This window comes from Pseudophryne corroboree, assembly GCF_028390025.1.
Source record: "Pseudophryne corroboree isolate aPseCor3 chromosome 3 unlocalized genomic scaffold, aPseCor3.hap2 SUPER_3_unloc_3, whole genome shotgun sequence".
NCBI lineage: Eukaryota > Metazoa > Chordata > Amphibia > Anura > Myobatrachidae > Pseudophryne > Pseudophryne corroboree.
The window spans coordinates 2,660,543-2,677,759 of NW_026967519.1; the positions used below are offsets into that span (position 1 = coordinate 2,660,543).

Sequence of the window (17,217 nt, forward strand, 5' to 3'; positions counted from 1 at the left end):
GCCTCTCTCGTAATCTTCTTGCCCGCTCCTCAGGGGTTAGGCGGGACCTATTTACCTGCATAGGCTCGTCAGAAGAAGGAGGCTGAAACTGTACAGAAGGTATGAACCTTACTCTGCGAGGTTCACTCCGAGCGCGTTCATTATTGCGTTCGCGGATGCGAGAGTCCAGCTTTATACACAGGGAGATCAAGTCAGACAGTTGAACAGGGATGTCACGGGTTGCCAGTTCGTCCTTGATCCGATCCGAAAGTCCGTGCCAGAAGGTTGCTACCAGAGCTTGGTTGTTCCATTGGACTTCTGCAGCCAACGTCTGGAACTGGATGACATATTGTCCCATGCTTCGGTTACCTTGACGAAGTTGGATCAGGTCTGCCGAAGCTGATGTTGCACGACCGGGCTCGTCAAAGATCCGTCTAAAGGTTGACACGAAGTCTGAGTAGTTATTGATCAGAGGGTCAGCACGTTCCCACAGAGGAGACACCCAATTCAGAGCAGATCCAGAGAGTAAGGAAATGATGTAGGCAACCTTGGACCTTGGTGTAGGAAAGTTATGTGGCAATAACTCAAACTGTATTTCGCACTGATTAAGAAACCCGCGACATAATTTAGGACTGCCATCATATTTGCTCGGCACGGGCAGGTGCAGACGAGACACTGGAGCTGATGCAGCCGACATAGAAGAACTTACAGCACTGGCAGGTGCTGGGGTAACAGTAGGTGAGAGTACACTTGGCAGGGATTGCTGCAGTGTATCCAATCGGGAGGACATCCCTTGTAGAAAGTGAAGCATCTGCTGCTGCGCAACCTCTTGACCATCCAGACGGGAGACCAGATTTTGCAAGGCCTCTGACCCCACACTCCGTCCACCATCCGAGTCCATCGATCCTGGACTTACTGTCAGATTGTGTTTGGTCTGTGTCCCCGGAGGGGGCGCTAGTGGGTCAGTGGAGGTAGGAGGAAAGAGACGAGGAGGTTGTATCACGTTCTTGCGCATGAGCGCAATGGTATTTTATTAGCAGATAAGTTTTAAACAGAAATGCAGCAGAAATAATAATATCAGATGAGAAAGTCAAATACTTGGAATGATAACAAATAGTCTATGGCAATGGATGATAGATGACTTGAGAAATTATATCCGGTAATGTAAAACAACAGAATGAATGTTAATGAAATGATACTGGTTTGGAAACCAGAGCAGGGTTTTAAAACAGAGAACTAAGGCAGTAGATGGATATTGCAAACCTGAGCATAAGCAGGAGACCAACTCACAGTGCAGGTGATGAGGCACTGGCAGCAGCAAGCTGTGTCACAGGTGGAGGAATGAACACACCTGGAGTTTAGTCTTCAACTGCAGGCTGAAGCACACAAGGTGGTGATGAGTGTGAAGCCCAATGCAGGTTGCTGGTATTGCTGAGCCTTGAAGTTCCACGGGAGCAAAGCAGAATCACCAGGAGTATAAGTTCTTAGCAGAGAACCAGGAACTCAGGAGAAACAGGAGCCGATCCTTTCATGCAGGTTGTCAGAATGACACAAAGTCCAGGATGCCTGTGAGGTGAAACTGTAGCCTCCTATATACCCCATGGTGTGCAGGGATTGGATGGAGGAAAGGACAGTGGGTGCGGCCACGCACCGGATTGGCCGCAGCATACTAGCTGTTTGGAAACTGTCATGGCGGCGCCCACGCCGCGGCCCAGCGGGGACGCGGCGCGCACACGCCCGCTGGCTCAGGAGTGTTCCCAGGACCTTGATGATGTCCCATGGCAGGGGCATAGGCGACAGGTGACCGCAGGGAGCCAGGACGGAGTCCGCAGCGGCGGACGGATGCCAGTCTGGTAAGTCGATTCCTGACACTTATCTCCCAGGCAAACCTGTGTGTTTGTCTACACTTTTAACTATTACCTCTATTCTTAAACTATGAAATAACAGCAAGTCTCTTTTAGCACTTTTCTATCAACTATAAAATTGGCAAACAGGATAATGATATACGAAAAAATGAAATACACAGATGAAAAAGAAATGCAGATGTATTTATGCGTGCGTGTGTACGCAAGACAGAAGACAAATAAACAGTTTTAAAAGACACAAGCGTTTTGTTCTTACCTCCGGTTCCCGGATTCCTTCAGCACTCTTTATCTAAGCGAAGCAGACGCTTATCCCGTCAGCACTGCGAGACAACCTCCCACCCTTTGCTGAGGGATAATGTCTGCTGATCTACCTAGTGCAGATATGTGAAGGACAGGACAAGCCGCCAATTGATAAAGCTGAATTATTTATCGTACTTATAATCCTTTATGAGGCCTAAGAACACTGTACGCTGTTTACTTAAGAAGTACCGTAAGGGTACGCTACTTGCGTAACGATCGCTCAGCCGTAGGTGAGACGCTCAAGCGTCACGTTCGCTCACGGCCCAGAGATCACAGGCAGTCACGCTATTGGCTACAGACAAACGTAATGATTCGCTATGGCGTAGCGGACGCTCGAGACCACGAGGAGATCACCAGCGGCGCAGACGCTCACAACGCTATACCTTGATATCTATACCTTTAACAATGAGAGACACAGTATACCTTTATGTAGAGACAATGTGTAAGTGCAACCTGGTGTAACCTGATTAACTACAAAGCTGCTTGAGCGTCACCGACGCTCTGTGAACACTTAACACTATAAATTACACAGATACTTGTTTAGGGTCCAAAGCCTATTATATGTATTATAACTAATATACTTGCAAAAGGAATCACAGTACAAATGATACACTACAGTATAACAGAGACTTCCTAACCAGATAACTAACTAAGAAATATAATGCAATACAATACAATTTACTTGCGAGAATTATATGAGAGAAAAGGAAGGGAGAGAGTAAGAGAGAGAGAGAGAGAGAGAGATGAGAGAAAGTGGCTCACAGTAAGACAATATGATTACGGAGAGAAACTTACGCACAAGGGGAAACGATCGCAAGCGCTTCTGGACATCCAGCTTCCCGATTATCAGCAATGAGAACCGTTTGATGAGAAGTGCAAGCTGGATGCCACAGGCCCATCTTTTATGCTACTCACACAATGCAATCCAATGGTCCCTACAATCTCATTGTCCATTGGACGCAGGAATTCGGCTTCGCATCATAACAAAAGGTCATAGGGTGATTCATACAGGTGGGCTGTGACGATTTCAAACAGCTCAGGTGGGTGGGAAACTAGGTTTCCCGCCGCATACCTGAGTAAGAGTAAATAATAGTAATGGACATAAACTTCTTATGTCCATAACTATTCGCACGAGCGATTAATACGCTCCAAAACAACACCGGAATATTGCTATTTAAATCCTCTTCCGATGGGTACCAAACACTGCTGTATGACTCCTGTTAGACCCTTCGCACAATACAAAGAGGGATTCCTCCGTTCAGGGACATTCTATATTAACCAAACTTTCAGAATCTATCAAAGGGACCATGATCTACAAACTACATTAATTGTGAAAATATGTAACGAATGAGTCGTACGCTACGATTACATAAACTCTACCGTAAATACGCATACCGTGCGCCTGCGGGTGCACGCTATTGCGGGTATGCGCCTTCACGGGAGAGCGTACGCATGCGCAGCGCGGACCAGTGTGAGGTGCAAATATGGCAGTGTGCATAGAGATATTTTTCTGACTTTGACAATCCGTGGTCAGAAGGATCCAGTCCTGACCCCCGAACCTTTGGCCCCACAGAAGGTGAGGCAGTTGCAGCCACCAGATGAGTGAAATCCTTGCTTTCGGCGACAGACGTATCCTCTGGTGCATGTGTAGGTGAGATCCCGACCACTGGTCCAGGAGATCCAGTTGAGAGGACCGAGCATGAAACCTTCCGTATTGCAGAGCCTCGTAGGAGGCAACCATCTTTCCCAGAAGGAGGATGCACTGATGAACCGATACCCGGGTAGGCTTCAAGACATCCCGGACCATTGTTTGTATCACCAACGCTTTCTCCACCGGGAGAAACACCCTCTGCACCTCCGTGTCGAGGATCATCCCCAGGAAAGACAACCTCCTTGTCGGTTCCAGATGAGACTTGGGAAGGTTCAGGATCCAACCGTACTCCCTGAGTAGATACGTCGTGAGAGCAATGGACCGTAACAACTTCTACCCTGGACGACGCTTTGATCAGCAGATCGTCCAGATATGGAATTATTTTCACCCCCTGCTTGCGGAGGAGAACCATCATCTCTGCAATCACCTTGGTGAAGACTCTCGGTGCTGTGGAGAGACCGCATGGCAGTGCTTGAAACTGATAGTGATTGTCTAACAGTGCAAACCTGAGATATGCCTGATGCAGCGACCAAATCGGAATGTGGAGGTACGCATCCTTGATGTCCAGGGACACCAGGAACTCCCCCTCCGCCAGACCTGAGATCACCGCTCTCAGAGACTCCATTTTGAACTTGAACTCCTTTAGATAAGGGTTCAACGACTTCAAGTTCAAGATTTGCCTGACCAAACCATCCGGCTTCGGTACCACAAAAAGGTTCGAATAGTAACCCTTGTTCAGCTGATGAGGCGGAACTGGAACAATAACTTCTGACAAAACAAATTTGTTTATGGCGTCCAGAAGGATTTCCATGTCTGCCAGCAAAGCCGGTAGGCCTGACTTGAAGAATCGGCGAGGTGGAAGAGATTGAAACTCCAGCCTGTACCCCAGGGACACAGTACCCAGCACCCAGGGATCCAGGCCGGACGACATCCAGACGTGGCTGAAATGTCGGAGTCTTGCTCCCACCTGACCGACCTCCAGGCTGGGCGGTCCACCGTCATGCGGCGGATTTATTAGGCACCAGAACCAGGCTTCTGGTCCTGGGAACCTGCAGGTGCAGGTTTCTTGGATTTGGCTCGACCACCTCTAAAAAAGGTGTGAGGTGAGCGGGCTTGTTCTTTCTAGTCCTAGCGGGCCGAAAGGACTGTGATGTGTTGGGAGTAAATGGTTTCTTCGTAGCCGGTGCAGCTGAGGGAAGAAAAGGAGACTTACCTGCTGCAGCAGTGGCAATCCACGCATCCAGCGCCTCCCCAAACAGAGCCTGACCTGTATAGGGTAGGTTCTCCACACTTTTCCTGGATTCCGCATCCGCAGACCATTGGCGCAGCCAGAGACCCCTGCGAGCCGAGACAGACATGGCGGAGATCCCCGCAGCCATGGAACCCAGATCCTTCATAGATTCTACCAGGAACCCTGCAGAATTTTGTACGTTACGTAAAAACAGATCACTGTCACCGTTATCCATCGTAGTCAAGTCCTCCTGCAGAGTGATAGACCACTTTGTTATTGCTTTTGAAATCCATGCACAGGCAATAGTGGGTCGCAGGATTGCCCCCGTAACCGTGTAAATGGATTTGAGCGTAGCATCAACCTTGCGATCCGCCGGGTCTTTCAACGCGGTGGATCCTGGGACAGGTAAGACCACCTACTTTGAAAGTTTGGAGACAGACTCGTCAACTATAGGCGGGTCTCCCATTTTTTTCTATCTTTCTTTGGGAAGGGAAAAGCAACCAGAACCCTTTTAGGGATCTGGAAGTTTTTCTCCAGGTTTTCTTAGAATTTTTCAAATATAGCATTTAATTCCTTAGATGCAGGGAAGGTGAGCGGCGCTTTCTTACTATCCGTAAAAAAAGCCTCCTCCACCTGCTCATGGGTTGTGTCAGTAATATTCAACACATCCCGCATGGCCTCAATCATCAACTGTACCCCCTTGGCTAGTGATGCCGTCCCCCTCGACACATCCCCGTCACCGTCTGCATTGTCAGAATCGGTATCCGTGTCATCCTGCATAATGTGGGCAAGATCACGTTTATGAGAATGTACCCCGTGGGAACAGGACCGGCCATACAACCATTGAGGACTGTAATACCGAGTGGCAGTTTCAGTCCTAGCTACCCTTTCAAAAATCTGAGAAATCGTCCCCCTAAGAGAGGCTAACCACTCCGGTTCCCTAGCCGGGATCTGCGCTACAATGACATTGCAAATGGCATTAAAGGGAAAGTATGCCTTTTTGCAGATGACACAAAGGTATGCAACAGGGTAGACACACCAGGTGGGGTAAAACAAATGATTGAGGATCTAGGTAGACTAGAGGAATGGTCAAGAGTCTGGCAATTACAGTTTAATGCCAAAAAATGCAAAATCATGCACTTGGGTCTCAAAAATCCTAAAGCTAAATACAGTATTAATGGCACTATACTGGAAACTACTGAGGAGGAAAGGGATCTAGGAGTCACTATTTCAGATGACTTAAAGGCAGGTAAGCAATGTAACAAGGCAATGAGGAAGGCTAGTCAGATGCTTGGCTGCATTGGGAGAGGAATCAGCAGCAGAAAGAAAGAAGTAATAATGCCACTGTATAGGTCATTGGTACGGCCTCATCTAGAATACTGTATTCAGGTCTGGAGGCCATATCTTCAAAAGGATATTAATACATTAGAAACTGTACAAAGGAGGGCAACTAAAATGGTGCATGGCCTACATCACAAAACATACCCAGAAAGACTAAGAAATCTCAATATGTATAGTTTGGAGCAGAGAAGGGAAAGGGGGGACATGATAGAAACTTTCAAATATATGAAGGGTTTTAACAAAGTCCAGGAGGGAAACATTCTCCAAATGAAGAGAAGCAAAAGGACACGAGGACATGCACTGAGACTGGAGGGGGGGAGGTTCAGGGGAAATTTGCGGAAAAATTATTTCACAGAAAGGGTAGTGGACAAGTGGAATAGCCTCCCATCAGAGGTGGTAGAGGCTAAGACAGTAGAGCAATTTAAACATGCATGGGATAGACATAAGGATATCCTTACAAAGAAATAAGGATCAAATAAGGTTAGTGATAAAAAATAATATAAAAAAAAAAAAAAAGGGGGGCAGACTAGATGGGCCAAGTGGTTCTTATCTGCCGACAAATTCTATGTTTTACAACAGTGCAATCCTGAGTACATGGGATGGGATCTTCCTGTGAAGACATATCCTCTGCAGCATACGAGACAGAATCTCTAGACATGTTTGCTTGTACACCCCACACACCCAACATACACACAGGGTAAGGGCAGAGAGTTTCCCCCCCAAGAATGGCAGAGAGACACAGAGATTGGAGCCAACCCACACACAGCGCTGTCTAGCAAAGGGAGACCCCTGGTCAGCGCTGACTGTGCTCCTTAATAGGACACAGTCTTATTACAGCCTCCCCTCCCTTCTACAACCCCCTGGTACCGTATACAGATAGCTGGAGTTGCTGTGGAGGGACCTGTTCTTCCTCTCAGCGCTGTGCAGACAGGAAAATGGTGCTGGAACGCTGCTGGGTCCGCTCTGAGGAGAAGCTCCACCCCCTTAATGGCGCTTTCTTCCCGCTCTTCATGGATTATACTGGCTTGAGGAAATTGTGCTGGCTGAGATCCGTGGACCTCGACAGGCTGCTGGACCAGTGCAGGGGGTAAGCGCTGGCCCAGGGCGCCCCTCACAGCACCGCACCATGTGCCGCTGAGACTTCCCAGGAGCACAGTTAAGTCCGCGCTCCCTCCCCGCTGCCGCCATCTTCACACCGGCCCACTGCTTGCCAGGGGGGTCGATGACTCACTCACCACTTCTTCAGCTCTGTAAGGGGTTGGCGGCATGCTGCTGGGGCGAGCGGTCCCCTGTGGCGGAGAACGATCAGACACCTCTGGAGCTCAGTGTCCAGTCAGCGGATACAGTAGCTCAGACCCCGCAGGGCGGACACTGCTCCCCCCCTTAGTCCCTCATTGCAGGGAGGCTGTTGCCAGCAGCCTCCCTGTAAAATAATAAACTCTAAAATACATTTTTCCAGAAAAGCTCTGTAGAGCTCCCCTAGCTGTGACCAGCTCCTCCGGGCACATTTTCTAAACTGAGTCTGGTAGGAGGGGCATAGAGGGAGGAGCTAGCCCACACTATTAAACTCTTAAAGTGCCAATGTCTCCTGGTGGATCCGTCTACCGTGTTTCCCCGATAATAAGCCCTACCCCGAAAGTAAGCCCTACCCTTGCTTTTGGAAACTGGTCCAAAATAAGCCCTACCCCGAAAATAAGCCCTATCAAAATTCCCATTCACCGCCGCCCTGCTTGAGGGATGCTGTACAGTACTTAATCAGCCGTTGCAGACTCCAGCTTCCAGTCCCAGGGATGCAATGCGCCCTGCGCATGATGTCACAGCGCACATCACACGGCTTCTGTACACGGCGGGAGCGGAGTAGCAGCGGCGCCGGCGGAAAGCAAGAAGAAGAACTGGAAACTGGAACTGGAAAGTGCTGCAGGTGAGGAGCAGGACTGGAGGCATGGTTGCTCTAAGGGGGCATGGTGGCTGTAAAAGGAGGACTGGGGGCATGGTTGCTGTAAGGGGGCATGGTGGCTGTAAAAGGAGGACTGGGGGCATGGTTGCTGTAAGGGGGCATGGTGGCTGTAAAAGGAGGACTGGGGGCATGGTTGCTGTAAGGGGGCATGGTGGCTGTAAAAGGAGGACTGGGGGCATGGTTGCTGTAAGGGGGCATGGTGGCTGTAAAAGGAGGACTGGGGGCATGGTTGCTGTAAGGGGGCATGGTGGCTGTAAAAGGAGGACTGGGGGCATGGTTGCTGTAAGGGGGCATGGTGGCTGTAAAAGGAGGACTGGGGGCATGGTTGCTGTAAGGGGGCATGGGGGCTGTAAAAGTAGGACTGGGGGCATGGTGGCTGTAAGGGGGCATGGGGGCTGTAAAAGCAGGGCTGGGGGCATGGTGGCTGTAAAATAAGCCCTACCCCGAAAATAAGCCCTACGGTGTTTTTTGTTGAAAAAAATAAAATAAGACAGTGTCTTATTATCGGGGAAACACGGTATTACCCATGGTACTAATATGGACCCCAGCATCCTCTAGGACGTAAGAGAAATCTAGATAACTGGAGAGCCTGATACACCTGGGTGTTTTCAAAGGAGGCTTCTTCTTTTCTAGTGACAATGGTTGAATGCTGGTCCTCTCTCTGAAATTAGAGTGATAAGAGTCTGGCAAACCGGATGATGTTCCCAGAGCCAAATATAAGGTGGCCGCACACTGCCCAATCCTGTCACTCAGGACATCTCTAGTGTCCTATTTGGCCCCACAAGTGGAAAATCTGGTTGTTTAGTAGTTGCAGAAAATGTTTCTGTGGTGACCACCTGAATTATAAACAAGAAAATCGCACCCCCAGGTAGGCGTATGGGTGTCTAGTACGCACAGATTTTAATTTTATACATTTTCTTGATATTTTCATCTTAATTTATTGCAAGAATTTAAGAAGGCTCAATACAGGGCCATCTACATTTGCAGATCACTCAACCTGCTTTTCCCCTGAGTGAGTCTTCTTGTGAGCCTTGAGCGCCTTCTGCAATCTGAAACTTTGACCACACTCAGAACATGGGAACGGCTTTTCCCCTGTGTGAATCATTTGGTGTGATTGAAGATTAGATTTTCTGGCAAAATAATTCCTGCACTCTAAACACAAGGGCTTCTGCCCTATGTGAGTTTTCTGGTGCCGACGTAAACCAGACCGATTCTGGAAGCATTTTCCACACTCAGAGCAAGAAACAGGTCTCTCCCCCGTGTGGATTAATTTGTGACTGAGGAGATTTGATTGAACTGTAAAACATTTCCAACACTCAAGACATGAGTACAGTTTCTCACCAGTGTGAGACCTCTGATGCTGGACAAGATGGGTCTTAGAGCGGAAAGCCTTCTTGCACTCCGAACACTCAAATGGTTTCTCTCCAGTGTGAGACCTCTCATGCCGAATGAGACTTGATCTAACACTGAAGGACTTCCCACATTCAGAGCATGAATACGGCTTCTCGCCAGTATGAGTTTTTCTGTGCGCACGAAGATGTGACCGAGAAGAAAACGATTTCCCACATTCTGAGCATATAATTGTGTTACCAGTATGAACTGCTTGATGCACTAAAAGCTGTTTACAGATGGAAAAGCGCTCCTCACGCTCAGAACATGGAAACGGCTTCTCACCCTTATGAGATCTTACATGTATGTCAAGGCTTGTTCTATAAATGAACGTTTTTCCACACTCAGAAGATGAAAACAGATTTCTCACAGTGATATGCATGATGAATAGTGAGAGATCGTTTGTTGGTAAAACACTTCCCACACTCAGAACATGGAAATGGTTTCTCTCCTGTGTGAGTTCTTACATGCTCCACCAATATCCGACTGCTAGTAAACTGTTTTCCACATTCCGCACAGGAGTAAGGCTTCTCGCCTGTGTGGCTTCTCTCATGCTGAATTAGAGTGTCTTTCCTGGCAAAACACAGCTCGCATACAGAGCACTGAAATAGCTTCTCTCCCATATGGCTTCTCTCATGCCGGATTAGAGAGGATTTCCTGGGAAAACACTGCTTACATTCAGAGCACTGAAATGGCTTCTCCCCCGTGTGGGATCTCTAATGTCTTATTAGATAGGCCTTATTGGGAAAGCATCTCCCACATTCAGGACATTTGATCTTTTTGTTGTGGTATCACTCATGTCTGGTCAGCTTTGGTTTTGAGTCAAAGCATTTCCCACACTTATTTGAACCTCCGGCTTTGTGACTCTGCTTATGTCTGGCAAGGTCAGAGTTGCTAGAAAACCTTACATCACAGTCAGGACACTCGTACCCTCTCTCTGTGCCCGGTCTTGCTGTAGCAGCAGTCCTCTTTCTCTGCTTAGTTACTGATGTGTCTTTGGTATTAACCTCTTGGTGGTTTCCTTCTTCTTCAGAAGAGTCTCCACCTGATGCTGTGGGACTTCCATCTTCGTATGACCACACCGTGCCCGAATCTGTGGGTTTTTCATCTCCACATGACCTTTTGGTGTCTGAGCCTTGGAGATTTCCATATTCAGGAGAAGACATGTCTGTCCGATCTTCTACGCATGTTTCTGTCTCGGCAGAATCTCCGCCGTCCGTGTTCTGAATCTGAGAGACCTGGGTCTTTATGTGATAGTGAATAACTGTTTTTATTTTCCACACGCTTTCTTGTTCCTTATTTATATTTAATATGTGGCTTTGGGTCTGAACTGTTGGATCAGACTATTGATGACACTCGGTGAAGAAATAGTGGTGGGAAATGTTTCAGGTTTATCTTTGACCTCCGAAAAATCTGTTGGGAGAAACAATCATTAAGCAATCATGTTATGGATTATATTCCATCACGTAAAAGCCTTCCCCTCATTTGTATCCAGTGGGTAGTCCATTTTCCCGGTGTTTCGCGCATACAAAGTAGAAAAAAATCACTGGGAAAATAGCCACCACGCCATTTTCCCAGAGATTTGGTGTGCACATGATAAGGGGGGCAGCCACACATCATGCCCCCATTTAATGTCACACTAGAGGTGTGTATATTGCTTCCCTAGCCTCACACAACAGGTGAGAGAGTTCCATCCCAGATTTGAAAATATTTATGTGAAGGACAGCTCTACCGATAATAGCATTGTGAGGACTTCCAGGTTCCATGATCCGGGAGTCCTACTGTGTATGTGCGGCTGCAGGAGACACTGTAAGGGATCTGATAGGATCCCTATTGTAGATGTATGCAGAAGGAAGCCCATACCTATCAATGCCTATTTGCCTATAGAGTGTAAGCTTGTGAGCAGGGCCTTCCTACCTCTATGTCTGTCTGTACCCAGTTTTGTTCTACTACAGTTGTTCCAATTGTAATGCGCAACGGAATGCTGAACCATACAAGAAACTGATAATAAATAAATATAGACAATGCCATCTATAGAAGGTGTTGCATATATATATATATATATATATATATATATACATACACGGACTGATCCGGCACTCAGTATCAACGAGGTCTCATGAAGTTTCTTGCTCTGGTGCCCTCCCTGGGTCTGTGACCCTGTGATAGCTTGCAAATGAACGGGCGGCACTCTCCAGGCTTTTTCAAATTTCCATAGCGTCCTTTATTCCTACGTTACGTTTCGGGCTCTCGCCCGTCGTCAGGGACAATCATACACAAATGACATACAAAATTACAAACATTTATACCCTATCTAACATGTGCACAAATTGCTAAACTCACTCACCTGCTCCACGCCGCTCGGTGCAGCCGGGTCCGCGCGCAGACCAATGACGTCACTGGCTCCCGACGTCACTAATCTTTTGGATAGGTACTGAGGAGAATCTAAAAAATTTACTGGATGATCATAATAGATCTGCAAGTAATGTAAGATTTACATACAAAACTAGTACCAGCAACATCCAATTTTTGGATGTGGAGATACATATCGAGGGTAAAGAATTAATGACGTCACTATACAGAAAGAGCACAGATAGGAATACTCTTCTTCAATATGAGAGTTTCCATCCTCTACCATTGAGAAAAAGCCTGCCTTATTCGCAATTATTAAGGGCAAAAATAATTGCAACAAATCCAGAACATGTGGAACCATCACTCAACACTATGGTTGAGCGCTTTAGACAGAGGGGATACAATAGGAATGAGCTTATACAGATTAAAACCTGAGTACTGGATATCCCCAGATCCACATTGTTAGAACCTAAGATTAAACAGACACAGCATATGGAAAGAATACCATGGCCCAATCGCTATAATATACATAGTGAGAATCTCACAAAAAAAGCCAAAAGTTGGTGGCCCATTGTCAGTACTGACAAAGAGCTGCCATCACTCCAGGGTTCAAAATTGATGCCTAGTTACTTGAGAAATCGTAATTTAAAGGACAAAATTGTCAAATTAGACATTACAGGCATGGAGAAAAAGAAGCAGACACATTTTTTGAGCAGGAAACTGGGGTGCTTTAAGTGCCTCGGATGTACAACATGTAGGTCCATGGTAGCTAGCCCCACTTTCTCCCATCCGCACACTGGGAAAAAATTCCAGATAAGGCATGCAGTCACATGCACAACTACATATGTCATATATCTCCTGCCCTGCCCCTGTGGGCTGTCCTATGTGGGCAAAACTCAGCCGCAGTTTCGGGAGCGTATGGCTATGCACCGCATTGCAATAAGACAAGCACTAGAAACAGGTAGTAGTGATCAACCTGTGGCCAGACACTTTGCCACAGCTAAACATAGTATGGCCACGTTAAGAAGTATTATTATTGATCACATACCAACCTTACCCAGAGGAGGAAATCGAGCTAAAATCCTGCTCAAACGGGAATGCAGGTGGATATTTATGCTCAATACATTGGCCCCAAAAGGGTTAAACGAAACTCTGGATCTACAATGTTATCTATAGGGGTGTAATAACAACTATATGTACAAAATGCATAGTAAAAAATCAATGAGAAACTTGTTCATGATTTAGTGAATAGATTGCCATACTACAAGGGACGTAAGCAGCGAACTAATAATTTACAATTGAGTTGCGCTGCATTAATTATATCCATAGAAGATAAAATAAGTTTTTACTCACCGGTAAATCTATTTCTCGTAGTCCGTAGTGGATGCTGGGACTCCGTAAGGACCATGGGGAATAGCGGCTCCGCAGGACACTGGGCACAACTAAGAAAGCTTTAGGACTACCTGGTGTGCACTGGCTCCTCCCACTATGACCCTCCTCCAGACCTCAGTTAGGATACTGTGCCCGGAAGAGCTGACACAATAAGGAAGGATTTTGAATCCCGGGTAAGACTCATACCAGCCACACCAATCACACCGTATAACTCGTGATACTATACCCAGTTAACAGTATGAACATAACAGAGCCTCTCAACAGATGGCTCAACAATAACCCTTTAGTTAACAATAACTATATACAAGTATTGCAGACAGTCCGCACTTGGGACGGGCGCCCAGCATCCACTACGGACTACGAGAAATAGATTTACCAGTGAGTAAAATCTTATTTTCTCTGACGTCCTAAGTGGATGCTGGGACTCCGTAAGGACCATGGGGATTATACCAAAGCTCCCAAACGGGCGGGAGAGTGCGGATGACTCTGCAGCACCGAATGAGAGAACTCAAGGTCCTCCTCAGCCAGGGTATCAAATTTGTAGAATTTAGCAAACGTGTTTGCCCCTGACCAAGTAGCAGCTCGGCAAAGTTGTAAAGCCGAGACCCCTAGGGCAGCCGCTCAAGAAGAGCCCACTTTCCTCGTGGAATGGGCTTTTACAGATTTAGGCTGCGGCAGGCCAGCCGCAGAATGCGCAAGCTGAATTGTGCTACAAATCCAGCGAGCAATAGTCTGCTTCGAAGCAGGAGCACCCAGCTTGTTGGGTGCATACAGGATAAATAGCGAGTCAGTCTTCCTGACTCCAGCCATCCTGGAAACATAAATTTTCAAGGCCCTGACCACGTCCAGTAACTTGGAGTCCTCCAAGTCCCTAGTAGCCGCAGGCACAACGATAGGTTGGTTCAAGTTAAAAGCTGATACCACCTTAGGGAGAAACTGGGGACGAGTCCTCAATTCTGCCCTATCCATATGGAAAATCAAATAGGGGCTTTTACATGACAAAGCCGCCAATTCTGACACTCGCTGTCAGAGTCGGTTTAGTTTGTGTCCCCGGAGGGGGCGCTAGTGGGTCAGTGGAGGTAGGTGGAATGAAGTGAGGAGGCTGTACTGGGTTTCTGCGCATGTGCACAATATAGATTTATTAATAACAGAAAAGTCCAGATAATAATGCAGCAGAAAGTAAACAAACGAATGCAATGGAAATGACAATGGTAACGGCAATGGTAATGGCAATGGAATAGTATGGTTTGAAACTGAAAGTCTATGGCAGAGTTTGTAGCATGGAAATGAAACCGGAATGGTTAAAACGTGGAGCCAGCAGAGATAGGAATAGTAGTAGCAAACCTGGTAGCAATGCAGGAGACGTGGTGTTAATGTCCACTGTGCTGGTGGAAAGCACAATCAGCTTGCAGGCTGAATCACAGGTGAGTTGTTAGAATGCACCTGGATAGGGAGTCTCTACTGCTGATGGCTGGAGCACACTGCAGGTGTGGAAGGTGTGAAGCCAGAAAGGTATTGCTGTGGTGCTGGTGCTTGTAGTTCCACGGAGTAGCAGATACAGGAGAATATCCAGGAACACGGAGGATCAGGTGAATATCCAGGAACACGGAGGAACAGGATAACAGGTCCAAACACACGAGTCGCAGGAGTGACACAAAGTTCAGGACAACCTCTGACTCACCCAGCAGCTCCTGATATACCCCCTGACCGGCAGGCATTGGCTGGAGTGAGACAAGGGGGTGCGGCCAAGCTCCGGATTGGCCGCCGCACTTACACTGGGGAATACTGTCATGGCGGCGCCCATGCCGCGGCCCGGCAGGGACGCGGCGCACTCACACGCCCGTTGACTCCAGAGGCGCCTCCAGGCCCGCGGCGACATCCATGAGCAGGGCGACAGGTGACAGCAACATGCAGTGACCCCAGACGGAGTCCGCTCCGGCGGACCGACATAACAGTGGTGAGTCGATTCCTGACAGTACCCCCTCCTTTATGGGTGGGCACCGAACACCCACGTGGCTTGGAAGGATGAGACCTGTGGAAAACACGGACCAACCTGGGAGCGTGGACATCAGCAGAGTTCACCCAACTCCTCTCCTCAGGACCATAACCGGCCCAGTCGATGAGATATTGCAGGCGACCATACCGGTGACGGGAGTCCAGGATCTTCTCTATCTCGAACTCTATGCCCCGCTGAGTTGGAATGCTGGGGCCAACTGGAAGAGCTCTTTGGAAGCGATTCAGGACTAATGGTCTGAGGAGAGAGACATGGAAAGCATTAGGAATACGCAAAGAAGAGGGTAACTTGAGCTTGTAAGCCACAGGATTTAGAACTCTTTCAATGGAGAAAGGACCGATGAAGCGTGGTGCAAACTTCATCGAAGGCACTTTAAGACGAAGATTCCGGGTTGACAGCCAGACTTTATCCCCAGGTTTCAAGCTGGGAACTGCACGTCTCTTGCGGTCGGCAAAGAATTTGTACCGAGCAGAAGCCTTTTTGAGTGAAGTATGAATCTTCCTCCAGATGGTTGAGAACTGACTGAGGACAGTAGTGGCAGCAGGAACATCGATGCTAGGAAGGTCTTGAAAATCAGGAACTCGTGGATGTTGCCCATAAACAGCGAAGAACGGAGTGGTTTCAGTAGCTGTGTGGTAGCGGAAATTGTGAGCGAATTCGGCCCACGGGAGCAAATCCACCCAGTCATCTTGGGAAGATGATACGTACAGTCTCAGGAAAGTTTCCAACTCCTGGTTTACCCTCTCTGTCTGCCCATTCGTCTGAGGATGATATGCTGACGAGAACTTGAGATGGACCTGCATGGCAGAACAGAGAGCTCTCCAAAACCTTGCCACAAACTGGACTCCACGGTCAGATATTATTTCAGTGGGTAGTCCATGTAAACGGAAAATCTCCCGCAGGAAGATTTGAGCCAGTTTTGGAGCTGAAGGAAGTCCTTGGAGTGGAACAAAATGAGCCATTTTGGTGAATCTGTCGACCACTACCCAGATGGTGTTGTATCCTTGGGAGGAGGGAAGGTCAGAGACGAAATCCATCGACAGATGTGACCAAGGACGGCTGGGGATGGATAATGGCTGTAGTTGACCTGCTGGAGACTGACGAGGAGTCTTGTGCTGCACACATTTAGGACAAGACGCTACAAAGTCCTTGATGTCAACTTTCATTTTTGGCCACCAATATGTCCCGGAGAGAAATTTAAAAGTCTTTAGGACACCAGGATGCCCAGTAAACTTAGACTGATGGGCCCAAGACAGCAACTTAGAACGGAGTTCAGGAGCAACAAAAATCTTACCAGGGGGCGGAGCTGGAGAAACTTGTGATGAGGCAAATGCCACAGGATCCAGGATGGAGCGTGGTGCTGAATCGGACATCTCGTCCTCGGATTCCATGGATCGAGACAGGGCATCTGCTTTGGTATTCTGAGAACCTGGGCGGAAATGGAGCTTAAAATTAAAACGGGAGAAGAACATAGCCCATCGGGACTGGCGAGGATTAAGGCACTGAGCTGCCTTCAGATAGAGCAGGTTTTTATGATCCGTATAGATGTTAAATGGAAACTTCGCCCCTTCCAGGAGATACCTCCATTCCTCAAGGGCCAGTTTAATCGCCAGAAGCTCTTGATCTCCGATGGAATAATTAACTTCAGCAGGAAGAAATTTGCGGGAAAAGAATCCACAGGGATGGATCTTCCCGTCAGCTCCTATCTGAGAGAGAACAGCTCCCACTCCTACTGTGGAGGCATCC

At 47.8% G+C, this 17,217-nt stretch overlaps 1 protein-coding gene across 1 annotated transcript; it reads right to left on the bottom strand.

The window, feature by feature from the left end:
• Window positions 1-9,312: 9,312 nt before the first annotated feature.
• LOC134984002 (gastrula zinc finger protein XlCGF71.1-like) lies at window positions 9,313-10,095 on the bottom strand. Its single transcript, XM_063949661.1, has one exon. The coding sequence runs from the start codon at window positions 10,093-10,095 to the stop codon at window positions 9,313-9,315; it is 783 nt and encodes a 260-aa protein (XP_063805731.1).
• Window positions 10,096-17,217: the final 7,122 nt, after the last annotated feature.

What these genes read in the sequence shown, in the direction of transcription:
- LOC134984002 (XM_063949661.1), bottom strand. Translation starts at nt 10,095, where the DNA reads ATGCATATCACTGTGAGAAATCTGTTTTCATCTTCTGAGTGTGGAAAA.